The sequence below is a fragment of the Oreochromis aureus genome, linkage group 19 (assembly GCF_013358895.1).
Source record: "Oreochromis aureus strain Israel breed Guangdong linkage group 19, ZZ_aureus, whole genome shotgun sequence".
Classification (NCBI taxonomy): Eukaryota; Metazoa; Chordata; class Actinopteri; order Cichliformes; family Cichlidae; genus Oreochromis; species Oreochromis aureus.
In genome coordinates, this window is record NC_052960.1 from 25806301 (window position 1) to 25818939 (window position 12639).

General features: G+C 39.4%; 1 protein-coding gene and 1 long non-coding RNA gene across 4 annotated transcripts in view; one reads left to right on the forward strand and one right to left on the reverse strand.

Moving 5' to 3' along the window:
- Positions 1 to 7470, forward strand: LOC120434662. Its single transcript, XR_005609260.1, has 3 exons — positions 1 to 105; positions 6977 to 7100; positions 7362 to 7470. It is a non-coding gene; the product is annotated as an uncharacterized LOC120434662 (long non-coding RNA).
- Positions 1431 to 12639, reverse strand: part of LOC116310783 (titin-like) — a 27805-nt gene continuing 16596 nt past the window's right edge. Inside the window, exons 11-22 of one of the 3 annotated variants that reach the window (XM_039602896.1) lie at positions 9749 to 9904; positions 9444 to 9584; positions 8664 to 8840; positions 8349 to 8486; positions 8056 to 8241; positions 7844 to 7957; positions 7571 to 7723; positions 7373 to 7483; positions 6963 to 7091; positions 5237 to 5368; positions 4483 to 4560; positions 1431 to 3418 (exon numbers count right to left, since the gene is read on the reverse strand). In XM_039602896.1, the coding sequence (XP_039458830.1) occupies positions 3248 to 3418; positions 4483 to 4560; positions 5237 to 5368; positions 6963 to 7091; positions 7373 to 7483; positions 7571 to 7723; positions 7844 to 7957; positions 8056 to 8241; positions 8349 to 8486; positions 8664 to 8840; positions 9444 to 9584; positions 9749 to 9904 (1686 nt within the window). In that variant the 3' untranslated portion in view covers positions 1431 to 3247. Of the gene's footprint in view, positions 3419 to 4482; positions 4561 to 5236; positions 5372 to 6962; positions 7092 to 7372; positions 7484 to 7570; positions 7724 to 7843; positions 7958 to 8055; positions 8242 to 8348; positions 8487 to 8663; positions 8841 to 9443; positions 9585 to 9748; positions 9905 to 12639 lie in introns of all 3 variants that reach the window. The other 2 variants (XM_039602895.1, XM_039602897.1) reach the window with 2 other exon arrangements.

Below are 12639 nucleotides of genomic sequence, written 5' to 3' on the forward strand. Positions count from 1 at the left end.
ACTTCCTGGAGCTGTGGCAGGGCCGCAGGGACAGAATGACAGAGGCACAGAAAGAAAAGAGCCCTCAGGCGACAGGGGTGGAGCTGACTGAGGACAGAGGGCCAGGTAAGCTGACTAAGCCTTAAACACAGAATCCAAACACCCTCCCACTTCCTCCAGAACCTGTCAGGGAAGTTTGTAGCTGGAAAACAGCTGATTGCTGCTTGAATGCTTTTATACATTCTGGTGTCCTTTTCACTCTTTTTATTACATTTGTAATCCTTGCTTCACTTTTACAGTGAATTATTCTCACTTTTCACTGTATAAGTTTAAACTGTTGTGTAAAATAATTGATTGATTTCCTTTCATGACTGATCTCTGTGCACACAGTTGTGAAGGAACTGCAGAGGAACCTATGCAGCCTTAGCAGTAGGAATGTCAAAATTACTCACACTGTTCATTATTCATCAGCCTTTGATTCAGCAGGTGGTGTGGAAAAGCATCCCTTACATAGATTATAAATCTGAACTCAGTACACCCATTTCACAATCGTAAAACAAGTTGCTCCCCTCAGCTCTATCACTTATTAATTTGAAACACTAGATCATAATTTTAAAATGCTTCCTGACTTTGCTTTTTTAATTTTAGAGCACTTTTTTTCATCAAATCAATCAAGTGTGGATGGCTTAATTCAGTTAGCAAAAAGTTAGTATCCTGTGTGCATAAAAATTCATTTTCCTGCCACAAACAAGTGATGTTTGGAACACAAGTTTCAAATATTCTGCATGGACGTGAGTTCAAAAATGTAAGTGAAAAGTGCATTAGGGTGCATTCATGATAAATGCAATGGAAACACATACAGCAATGTGAGTAAACTGAGAAAACTTCACATCAAGCTGCAATGTTGCATCACAGGTTAAGATATGAAATCAGTGAGTTGTAGATAAGTTTAGATAAGTTTCTCAGTCCAGTCTGTTGGTCTGCAACTAGTGGCCACCACCTCATCCACCCCTGGATGGTTAGGATGTTAGCGGGAGGACAGTGCTTTTGCTGTGCTTCAACTTGATGCCAATTTAAAAATGTATCGATTTCAGTCCCGTCCTGAAATTTTAAATGTGAAGGTGGAGGTGCTGATCCTTCACTTATTTTAGGAAGTGTGTTGGTCAGTGTTGCCTCTGTGTCAAGAGGGTTTTATCAGAGTCTTTCCAGATGTTGATGTTACAGAACTGGACTTCATTCATGCCTCCATTAATCTTGTATCACGGTCTTCCTCTTTAGATTACTCAATCGCTAATCACTAGGTCTCTTGTGAATGTATTTTTGGAAAGTGTTATGCGTGCTTTATGTACTGTATATGCCTTCAGCCCCTCTGAGTGTCCGCCCCCCGCCCCCTTCATGCAAACCCCCTCTGTCCCTTCATGAGCTCCTGACACAGAAAAAGAGAGGCAGAGGAGTGGATCACTATTGTGGGTTTATTTGTATTTGTGCTCTTTTTTTTTCTCTTTCTTTTAATGATATGCAGACAGAATGGGGAAAAACATGAGGGAAACAATGTAGTACAGCACATGCCAGGTAATGTAAGATGTCTGCTGCTTTCAGATGAAAACCTTGTATCTCCAAAAATTGTAGATTTTTCTTTCTTTTAAAAAAATGATTTCCCTAATTGTAAACATACTGCTGTAATGTATAGATTGTTTTAGGACTATTTATTAAATGCTTACTTCTGAATAAAAAGTAAGCAATGCAGTGGGATTTACAAAGTTTCCATCTGTGCACAGCAGTCAGTGATTCAGCATTCATGATAAACCAGTGCATTTTCATGGCCAACAGTCATCCTCAAAAAATAATTAAGGTCTTAAGTATAAAATGTGTATTTTAAAGAGTGATAATGTTTATTAGTATATTTATTCATGACAAAGCAGGAATCATTATCCACTGTCCTGCTGCAAGGCAGTGATTGAGTCAATCACATCTGTAAACAACACACCCCACTTTATGAGCTTATGGAAATACAAATGGCAGATGCAGAGAAGCAACTAAAGAAATATTTATTTTATCACATATGCTCTGCATTTGCTGGTAAATGAGCCCAGATGGTAAATGAAAAGGTCAACAATCAAAAAGTTTTAACATTTTAAATCACCATTCCCTATAAGATACATTATAAAACATGGCTCACAAAATGTGTCTATTAATACACTTTGTTTCTGTTTTAATCAAACTAACCCATCAGAATAAAGGTCCATGCTAAGGCAAAGGCTTAATACAGACTGTTAAAAACATCCACACACATACAAAGTACCATCTGCCTACTTTCAGTTTTCTTGAGGGGTAAAACGGTAACCATCAGCAACCAGTTCTCACTTGTAGCAGATGTAGTGCTGTGTCATCCTGAACCACGTGTCAGTGGTGTTGACTTGTCAAAGAATAAGCAGATTTCTCTGCAAACTCAGTAATCCTTCGTCTAAACTCAAAAATAAACTTGAAAAGTACTTATTTGGCAAACCTCTGCTTTGGTTCTTTCCTGCACTTTAGTTTTTGCCATGCAGTAAGACATAATAAAGGATTCAAATGTAAACAATATTAAGCAATCATTTGCCATGTAAATGCACTGTGAGACATGTCTAAAAGAAACCTAACATCAGGAGCTCTAGAACTGGTTCTAGAAGAATAAGTGTTCTTGGTTTAGTTCTACAAGAAGACAGAAGTTCTGAGTTTTGCTGTTAAAGAAAAATAAAAGACCAGGAAAAAAAAAGAGGGGAACTCTAAATGATTTCAATGATAAGTAGGTGTTCTAGGGTTGTTTCTTGTAAAGGAGATGTTTGCTTCTACAAAGGCTTTACAAAACCAATATTTTGAGAAAAAGTGAGACGCTACCGCTAGCTCAAAAAAAAGAAATGACTCCCAATTTGAGTACAACAGAAGGCAGTAAAGCCTCTGGTCTGGAGTAATGTGGGAGGTCAGTCCAACATCTAGTGGCTCAGAAATAGAGGCTAGAATAGAAAAAGTTGGAGGAATCATTCTAGGGGATTATAGAGAAAGAATAGAAATCTTGATTCTAGAAATGTTTTCAAACTGGATCCAGAAAAAAGTTGAAAGATTTACAATGGTGCATAGAAGTTATTGCCAGCAAAGACATGAAAGGTCTATAATACGTCAAACAGTAGCCTCTAGGCTTGCTTTGAGGAGTGCTTGGAGATTTTGCACAGAAATGGTTCTAGACTTAGATTGATGAGAAAAAAAAGATGCAGATCTACAAGTTCTAGATCTAGGAGACTACACATTTCTGCTGTGACCCAGAGCTGGATTTGGAGACTTTTACGGTCGGCGATGTGTTTACCATGCTCTCAGGCAGTGACTGAGTTGTGACTGTGCCCAGGGGTTTTGATAAAGCTTCAGATGAACTTGTTTCTGTGGTGTCAGTGGTGCCCTCAACATCCTGAAGAAATATGATCAGGGTTAGAAGCTCACTCAGGTCAGTCAGTTAAATACATTGACCATTTAGTTCTACCATGTCACCAGATAAGGTATCACGCGGTTACTCATACACTCTGTTAAGGAATTATGTTACATAATGTTAGAGGATTTTTGATGTTATGTTATCTACTACAACCCATTGTATTATGAAAAATAAATGCAATGAGTCTGATTTATTTTCATTCCTTTTTGCCAATAAAACCTCAAATCAACAAAATCAGTAAAACAATGTAATGCCGTCTTTGTTTTATATACATATACTCAGAAATGTATATATTATATACATAAATGCTTATGTATATAGATATATTTTTTTAATACATTTAGTCATAAATTCATTGCAAGTTTAAAAAAAAATTGTTAAAACTAAAACTAGAAAAAAATGTTGTTACACTGTACTATAAACATACAGTAATTTTCAAAAATATGCTCACTTATTCATCCAATGACCCAAACGGGGTAGCAGTCCAAAATAAAAATCTTTCAGTAAGTTACATGATGGCTTAAGATATTCTTGATTTTTATTATTCTCATCCTATACCATATTTGATTAAAATCAGCATTGCATTTGCCCAAGAATATGTTCGTGTAGGTTCTCAGTTATAAAGGTCACGGCAGTCTCAAGAGTTTGAAAAAGAAGGACTTCTCATCTAAGAAGCTTCCTCAGTTCTAAAACCATAAGGTATTTAACCCCCAGTGGGAGTTATGAGCTAACAAGTGAAAAAAGACATGGGTCATTACCACTACAGGTTTCCCAGGCGCCTTAACCCGCAATCCTTAACCTCCACTCACACTTAAGGTGACCTCAATACGTCACACGAATGGCTGGGGCATGGTCTCACAGTGATTTCACCTGAAACCCCTGGTGGTACTGACCCACACATGTTTTCATATCTTGGCCCATGTGATGATGCCTTCTTTTTCAGGCTCTTCAGATGTGCAATACTTATTACAGATATGAAATACTTATTAAATTCATTACTCATTCATCACTCAGTGGCTTCTCACTGATGAAAGTTTATTTACCTTTGTTTCTTCTGTAAGCTGTTCAGTGCTTTGTCCAGTCGCAGCTTCAGTCGCTTCTGAGGCAACAACCACAGGTTCCTGACACCACAATGACAAATGTTATAGCCTTCTATATAACCAAACCGACCAAAATGTTAAACTGCTGAAAATAAAACACATTTTTGAGTAAAATTCATCTACAGTGATACAGTATCCATCTATAATACATCTGTATGAGTGACAAATGACTGTTTGATACTGTCATATGGATCAACTAAATCCAGTGTGCAGTAGGGTGGAAGAAGGAAACGGGATAATAAAAGGGATATCAAATCTGCAGCAATAGCAGAGATGTATTAATGATCAGGAAGGGATTTAATATCATGAGTAGGGAGATGGTAGTAGGAATGAGGAGGGTGAGGGGACAGTGCCAGCGGTGGAGATCAGAGTGACCCAGCTCAAAGAAGGGCAGCGACTATTCATACAGCTGTTACAAATGATGTCATTTGACTGGATTGTTGGGAATCGTGATGTCATGATCAGTCATTGGGTCTCAGGTGTGTTATCAGTTTTAAGAGTTTGAAATCATTTCCTATAATTTGTTCCACAACTTGCGATGGAATTTATTATAGCAGATCCCGCCCACCTACACCATAAGCGAGTGACCTCGGGTCACAAAGAACTCCACCAGGAAAAGAACTGTTGAAAACGAGTGAAGGACAGAGGAAGAACATAGATTTAATGATTTTCCACAGCAGCTCTCACTCATCTTTACCTCTGGTGAAGAGCCCAGGAAAACATCCCAGAGCCACCAATAAAAACCTCCTCCACCTTCTTCCACTCTCCTTTCCTCACTGCTTTTTTTTTCTGTGGCTTCTTCAGCCTGGAGCACGCCTTGATGCTTCCGCTGCTGACACGGAAACACGCTTACAGTATGTGTAGAGTAACACAAGTGGGGGTTAAAAATCTAGCCTGGCCAGTTTTGAGTTTTTATTGTTTCCAGTATTTTCTTTGATATTAAGTAAAATTAACATTTTGTTTTTAATGACCACTAACAAGTTATACAACAGTAGAAGACTTCTTAGATGTGCAAAATAGCTCTTGTGCTTCCTTTTAAAGCCTTAAATTGATATAACTTAAATTGATAAAGTTTTATGTACTTGAAGCTTCTAGTAAATACACTGCTCAAAAAAATTGAACTGAAAAGGATCAACCTACAGCTGGCTCAATTCAAACACGCCCTGAAAATCAAAGTAAAAAACTATGTGTCAGGCTAGCCAAATGCTTTGTAGCAATTCAAACTGCTACTCAGTAGTTTTTTCATGGCCTTTGCATGCTTGTATGTATGCCTGACAACATTGGTGTATGCTCCCAAAAAGACAACAGCTGGTTTCACCTCCCAGATCTGGAACTGGGCATCACTGAGGTCCTGGACAGTGTGAGATGCTGCATGATGTAATAATGCCCCCGAGGTGTTCTGTATTCTCACCACATGAAGCTGGGCATTGTGGTGCACCAGGAGAAACCCAGGACTCACTCTACCAGTGTAGGGTCTGTCTAGCCTGTAGAGGTCTGTCTGTTCTTCCATGGATATGCCTCCCCAGACCATCACTGACCCATACATAGCCAAATCAGTCATGCTGAACAATGTTACAAGCAGCATAATGCTCTCTGTGGCTTCTCCAGGACGTGGGCCCTCATTGTTTGGTTAGAGACACTCAAACTAGTGACCTGCTAGAGATCATTTTGTAGCATGTGGTGCTGATGCAAGCTGCTGATGGGTTAAGGACTTTCTTTGTCCTTTTTTCAGCTGTCCTAGAGTAACTGCCTGTCTCCTGGAAACTCCTCCATTCTGTTGAGACCGTGCTGGGAGTCACAGAAAACATTCTCTGCAACTTAACTGACCAGATCAACATCCCAAGTTTACCTGGTGCTATTCTCTGATTAAAAAGTGTCAATTTTTTTGAGCAGTTTACAATGCAGATAATTTAAGCAACATATTTACCTGAAGTATTTCACATATCTTGCTAGTCTTCAATATTTATTGTTGTTGTTTTTTTTTTATCATTTATTCAAATATTTTCACTAAGTTCAAACTAATCTTGTCAATAATTAAAATGTCTTTCTGTTAATGAGTGCACAATTGTCCTAGTCTGAGAACTTGAAATGTCTTGAACACTCACACACACATACATGCACACATGCACACAAAACAAAAAAAACATTTCTTGGTAAACATTAGTTATATTAAGCATGCACAGGGAGCCAAATGACACTTTGGGGATTTTTTTTAATTTTTTACCAATTTGTTAATAACATGTAGGAACAATGCATGCAAGTGAGTACCAGGTATTGCACACTTTGTCCTGACACGCCCCAAAAGGCCAATCTGTTCAATTTCTTTGCTTTTTATTTTTTGCAGGTGTTCTTTTTCAATGAACTCAATGAATTAACTGTGTGATTATAAGCGTCTTTTTTTTCTCTGTCCGTGGTATTCTTACCTGGGTGACATCAGGTGTTGGAGCCTGCCTTTGTTCAGGTGAGGACTGCTCCACAGTCAGCAGTGTAGCTCCAGACCTCCGTAGTACATCCTCCTCAACATGAGCAATTCTGATCTGACCCTGCTCTTCCTTTTGAGAGTAAGCACACCGTACAGGTTTGGTTAAATTATGTTCCACATATGAAGTGATGGAATATCACATAATGACTGACACAATATAACTGAACTTTATCCTTCAACTACTGTTGCTGATATTGTAAAATAACTTGCATTATAATGAAAAACTTAAATGACATTAATTCATTTTTATTTTTTGTAGTTTTATACATATTATCATTCATGAAACAGTGATGTTTCATGATTTTTTAAAATGTTATTTACTTATTTATGTTATTTATAGACCAAGCTCACCTCAGCCTCCTCAGATGCAGATGTTTTGAGTTCAGTGGTCGTCTGTTGGGCCGACTGAGCTTTGGCTTGTGTGGGAGTTGGAGGCTGCTGGATAAATAACGCAGGAACCTTCTACAAAAAGAGTGAAGCAGAAAGTTTGCGTCAGTCTTCTTGTAGATAAAATAACTGAGCAGCTGACTGATGGATTAACTAACTGACCTTCTCCAGTTCCAGCAGCAGAGTCTGGAGCTGGTCCACCACAGTAAAGACAGTCAGAGTTTCTTCAGCCTTCTCAGGAAGACAAAGGCCTGGCTTACATTTCTGGATCTCAGCTACTGTTCTCCTCATCGACTGGATCCTCTGCTCAACCCCCTGCACACATAGAAGAGGGTTGAGAAAAATAAGAAAACGATGACTTTTACATTTATCCTTTTGTATAACCTGGGCAATCACGTCACGCTAATCCAAATGAAAACAAAGAAACTAACAAACCTTTAAACTGTCCTCTCTGGGGCTGGGAAAACTCTCTGGAGAAGATAGCAAGTTCTTGATCTCTGCTACATCATTCTCCATGCGCTTGACTTCACTCTCAATCGCCTCCACCTCCTAGAGGTTAAGACATTATCAGTCTAATCTGACAGTAGAGAGTACAGTCTAGATAATATCCACTGAAGAGTAAAACAAAGAAACCAATCAAATCTCACAGCGGCAGCATGCTCCAGCTGAGACAGAGGAGCTGTGAAGCTGTCCTGAACATCGGCCACTTGGCGATCTGCTTCGACCAGCTGTTCCTGGAGAGCTGTGACATCACAAACCTGCGACATTTCCTTCAGGACCGAGCTGAAGCCCTGCAGTGTGTTTCGGATCTGGACTGAATCATCCAGGACCAACTACATCCCAAAGAGACAGAAAGAGGATTCTCTGGTTAAAAATGAATAACCACAAATTGGTTTGCTGTACAGTGGAAAGAGCTGTGCAGACAGCAGAGTGTACCGACCTGCAGGGCGTGAACGTGGCTGCTCAAACATTTAGCTGTGGTGTAGGTGCAGGGAGCGGCAAGCCACGACTGAGCCTCGGACATCCAGCTCTTGGAGCTTTTGACCATCTCTTGATGTTCCTGAAGCCACGTTTGAATCTAAAGAGAAACAGAAACTTTATAAATAAATAAATAAATAGATATAAATTATAAATAAGGAAAAGCTTAGATGGTTTTAAACTTTACAAAAGTATTACAATATGATGGAGACAGTGTTTGACACTAAACAAGGAGTTTTAGAAAGAGAGGAATGTGGGGCACTGAAGCTTTTCTCACCTTGCTGATCAGGGTGGTCCTCTGTTCTGCCTGTTTGGCCAGCTGGGAGTGAAGCTGCTGAACCTCCACTAGTCTTTCTGTGAGGATCAGCACCTCCTCAGGCTTCTCTAAGTCTTGCATGTCCACTTCCAGGGCTGCCAGACGCGAGTGCCACACATCCAGCTCATCCCAGGCACGCTGAGCACACATATAAGTGGAGATTTATAATATTTATTCACTGAGACACAAGCTGATTAGCCAGCCCCCTTCAGAAAGTGTTTCCCTCACTCACAGTTGACTTGTGAAGCAAACCCTCGCGAAAGAGTCATTTTTGTTTTTGCAATCTATATTTTACATGAAAAGACGCACATAATGCTATGAAAAGAAAGTGTATTTGAAAACAGAGTAGGAGGGTTATGCTGTTGGTGCAGGGCTTTAACAGCATGAAAACTGAAAATAGAAATAGATGTACGCTGACTAATTGTGCAAAAAAAAAAAAACATAAAAAAGAAACCAAATCAAGAATCAGCCCAAACGGCTTGTGTTTTCTCAACAAAAGACCAGTGAAGTGATCACACATGTAAAACATGACACACACCCAGAAGGCAGCAAAGACGCGTCCCAAACAGTACAAAGAGATCAGTGAAACTTACCACAGATCTTCTGGCCAGCAGAGGAAAAATGTTATATTGGACATCCTGTTATGTTTCCCTCACCCTCTATTTAATAATGATTCATTGTATTCTACTCAACAAAGATGTAATAATGAACCAGACACCCCATTTCCTCATCACTCCCCACCTTCTGAGTGATCTTTGCTTGAGTCACACTGGGGCTCCTCTGTTCCAGTCTCTTCTGAACAGATCTCAGGCCAGCCTCGATATCGGACATCCTCGCCCCCAACCTGTGAACAGGACCGCTCCTCTCTATCGCCTCTCCCACCTGATGGATCAGTCAGAAAAAAATATTAGCAGCTAGACCTACATGGATGTTGAATTTATTGTTTTGTTACAAACATCTGCTTATCAATATATTATTGATCTCTTAAGCACCCCTTAAGGATCAATACACTCATCTTTAAAATGTCCAAATTAAAGCTTTTTCACCTTTTCTTCTACTTGCTGCAGAGACTTAGTGATGTCCTGCATTTGGCTGTCAATCTCGACCGGGACCAGAGTGTACATATCTGAGTATTTCATCTTCAGGTTCTCCATGATACGATGCAGCAAAGACTTCTGGGTACACAGCTGGCTGTAGAGCTCCTGAAACCAGAGAGATAGGCAGCCTTTTAAATGAAAGGGATTACAAAAGATATTAACAAATACATAAATAACAAGAAAGAATAAGTGTTTTGAAGAGTCTGTTAGATGAGAAAACTAAACATAACAACAGTAATATTGATGGTTTTTCTTGATGACTCTTCATAACCATAAACTATTTTGTTTGGGTCATTGTACTTAGCACCAAAGAAAGTTTCCTCTATCAAATAACACTTGTAAGCAGATGCTTAAAAAAATGCTGACACTTGACTCTCTTACCAACATCAGCAATTTCTTTGGCTAGAGGTCTACAGTTTTGGGGTTTCATTTTATACAGAGCAGAAATCTTATTTTGGCACAAAATATCAGTCTTATGTACAAGTCTCACTAAATAAAGTCCTTCTTGTAAGCTTTTAGCTCTTTGTCAAGCCGTCCTCTCGCTGTGTCCTGCTGCGCTGCCGTCAAACACAGTCTGCCTTAGTCCTTCATTTACACAATAGTTAAAAGTGAACTCATTTCACCTCATTATGATTCTACTGCACAATAGAAAACAATATAAAGATCAGAAAAAAGTTTTTAAATATGGGAAATAACACAGTGGAGACTACCTGGGTCTGAAAGCGTCCGATGGTCTACTATACGGGGAGGCGCATCTTGTTATCACGATGGGAAACTGAGCTTCTGTGTGTGTGTGTGTGTGTGTGTGTGTGTGTGTGTGGTGGGTGTGTGTGTGTGTGTTAGACAAAGCAAGGGAGGAGGAGAGGGTATGCAGAGACAGTTTCTTTGCATGAGAGAGCAGGAGACGAAGAGTGCAAATTGTGTGTGTGTGTGTGTGTCCTTTATAGCTATCTTTGTAAAGACCAAATAGTGTTTAATGGAATAATGAACATTTTTTAATTAAGAAGTCATCTGAGGTCATTCTAGATTTAAAACACATAAGGTCAATGTAGAACATTTTGAGATTTTAACAAAGAGAGAGGACATATTTGCAAAATCTGTGTAATTTTGCAAAATTCATATCTGAGGAAATTTATAGCTTTTTTTAATGGTCTCTGTCTTTAATAAAGATATTTTATGAACTCTATATATTTTAGAAAAGTGAGGACATTTTTATTCCTGCTTCTGACAAAGGGATGTTTGAAAAGTTAGCATTTGATTTTAGAGGGAGGTTTACAGTTAGTTTTACACTGAGGTTAGCTAAAAGCTAAAATATATCAACATATGACAATGAGTGTCCTCACAAGTGCAGCAGGAGAAATGTGTGTGTCTTTGTGTGTGCCCATGAAATGACTTGGCTACAACGGCCACCTGGAAGATCCACTTACAACACAGAACAAAAGGTGTCTGGTACAAGAGCAGGGTGAGGTTGGTGGGAGTGATGGGGGGGGCCGTTGGATGACGGAAAGGGGGTCTTTCAGAAAATGTGTATGTATGTGTGTGTGTGTGTTTGAATAGAAAGCTGGAGTGGATGAGATGTTGGCCTCTGCTCAGGTTTCAGGACAAAGGGCAGAGTGATTCTGTGGGTTGGTGGGTTCATAGACCCAAACACCAAACAGCTTCTGGGCCTGAAGCCAAGCCAACGGTTAGATTGAAAGATTTAATATTTAGTGACACTTGTACTACACAGCCAACAAGCTGCTTCACTCTATATTCATTAAGGTTAGGGGTAGAAAAGCCCTGATGACTAATTCCTGGATTCATCAGTAAGGCTTTGGGAGAGTTCTGACCAAATCTGTGGTAAACATCCTTATAATATCTGCAAAGTAGTTCCAAAGTAGTTCCTCCCAGCTGTCATAGAAAAAAGTCAATTAAACTTCTGGGATATTGATCTATTCACTTAAAGTGGTGAAGGGGGTTGTTAATCAGTTTCAACTGCTTTGTTGTTGACCACCACATTTTACTTGAGAGGCTGAACAATTGGGTGGGTGTATCTAGATCTGCTTTGGAGTGACTGTTGTCATATCTTTCTGAACAAGACTTTTGGTGGCTGTTTCTAGATACCGGTGCTCATCCTGTTCTCTTAGCTGTGGTGTGCCACGAGGTTCTGTATTGGGGCCCTTATTGTTTCTATTATATCTACTCTAAGCACCTCCAGCGCACCATCCGTCATCTCATTTAGGAGCATGCCCCAGCACTGTCAGGCATGCATACAAACAGATGGAGGCCAAACAAACTACTGAACAACATTTTGAGTTTCTTCAATTTTGATAAAATCGGCCAGCTTGCTCTATTATTTTTTTCACTTTGAATTTTGGGTGTCTTCGAATTTAGCTCTCTGTAGGTTCATATTTTTTATTTTGATCAAATGATGTGACATCCTTCAGTTCCTGACACATTGTCCAGTCCATATCACTACAGTTATCCAGCATAATTTTTCCCCCTTTGAGATTTTATGTGTTTTCAAATTGTTCCTTTAATCTTTTAATTTCTTTGAGCAGTGTATAAGCATCACTTTCAGTGTTTAGTTGTTGTCATACCATTGAGTGTAACTTTTCTAACTGAGAGCAAAGACAAGTGCATCATTATAAAAATAGCTATGATGTTACACTGAGTACAAATGCATCATTGTGTTTCATTTCAGATGATGAAACTGTCCTGTCTCATTAGAGGCTCATTATTTCCACTCCAGTGGCTGGGATGGAGCGAGAAACTGAGCACACTGATGTGTTTTTCGATTAGAGGATTCCAATGTGGGACCTCGATATACCCAGAGGTCCTTCAGTGAACCAGAGGAATGG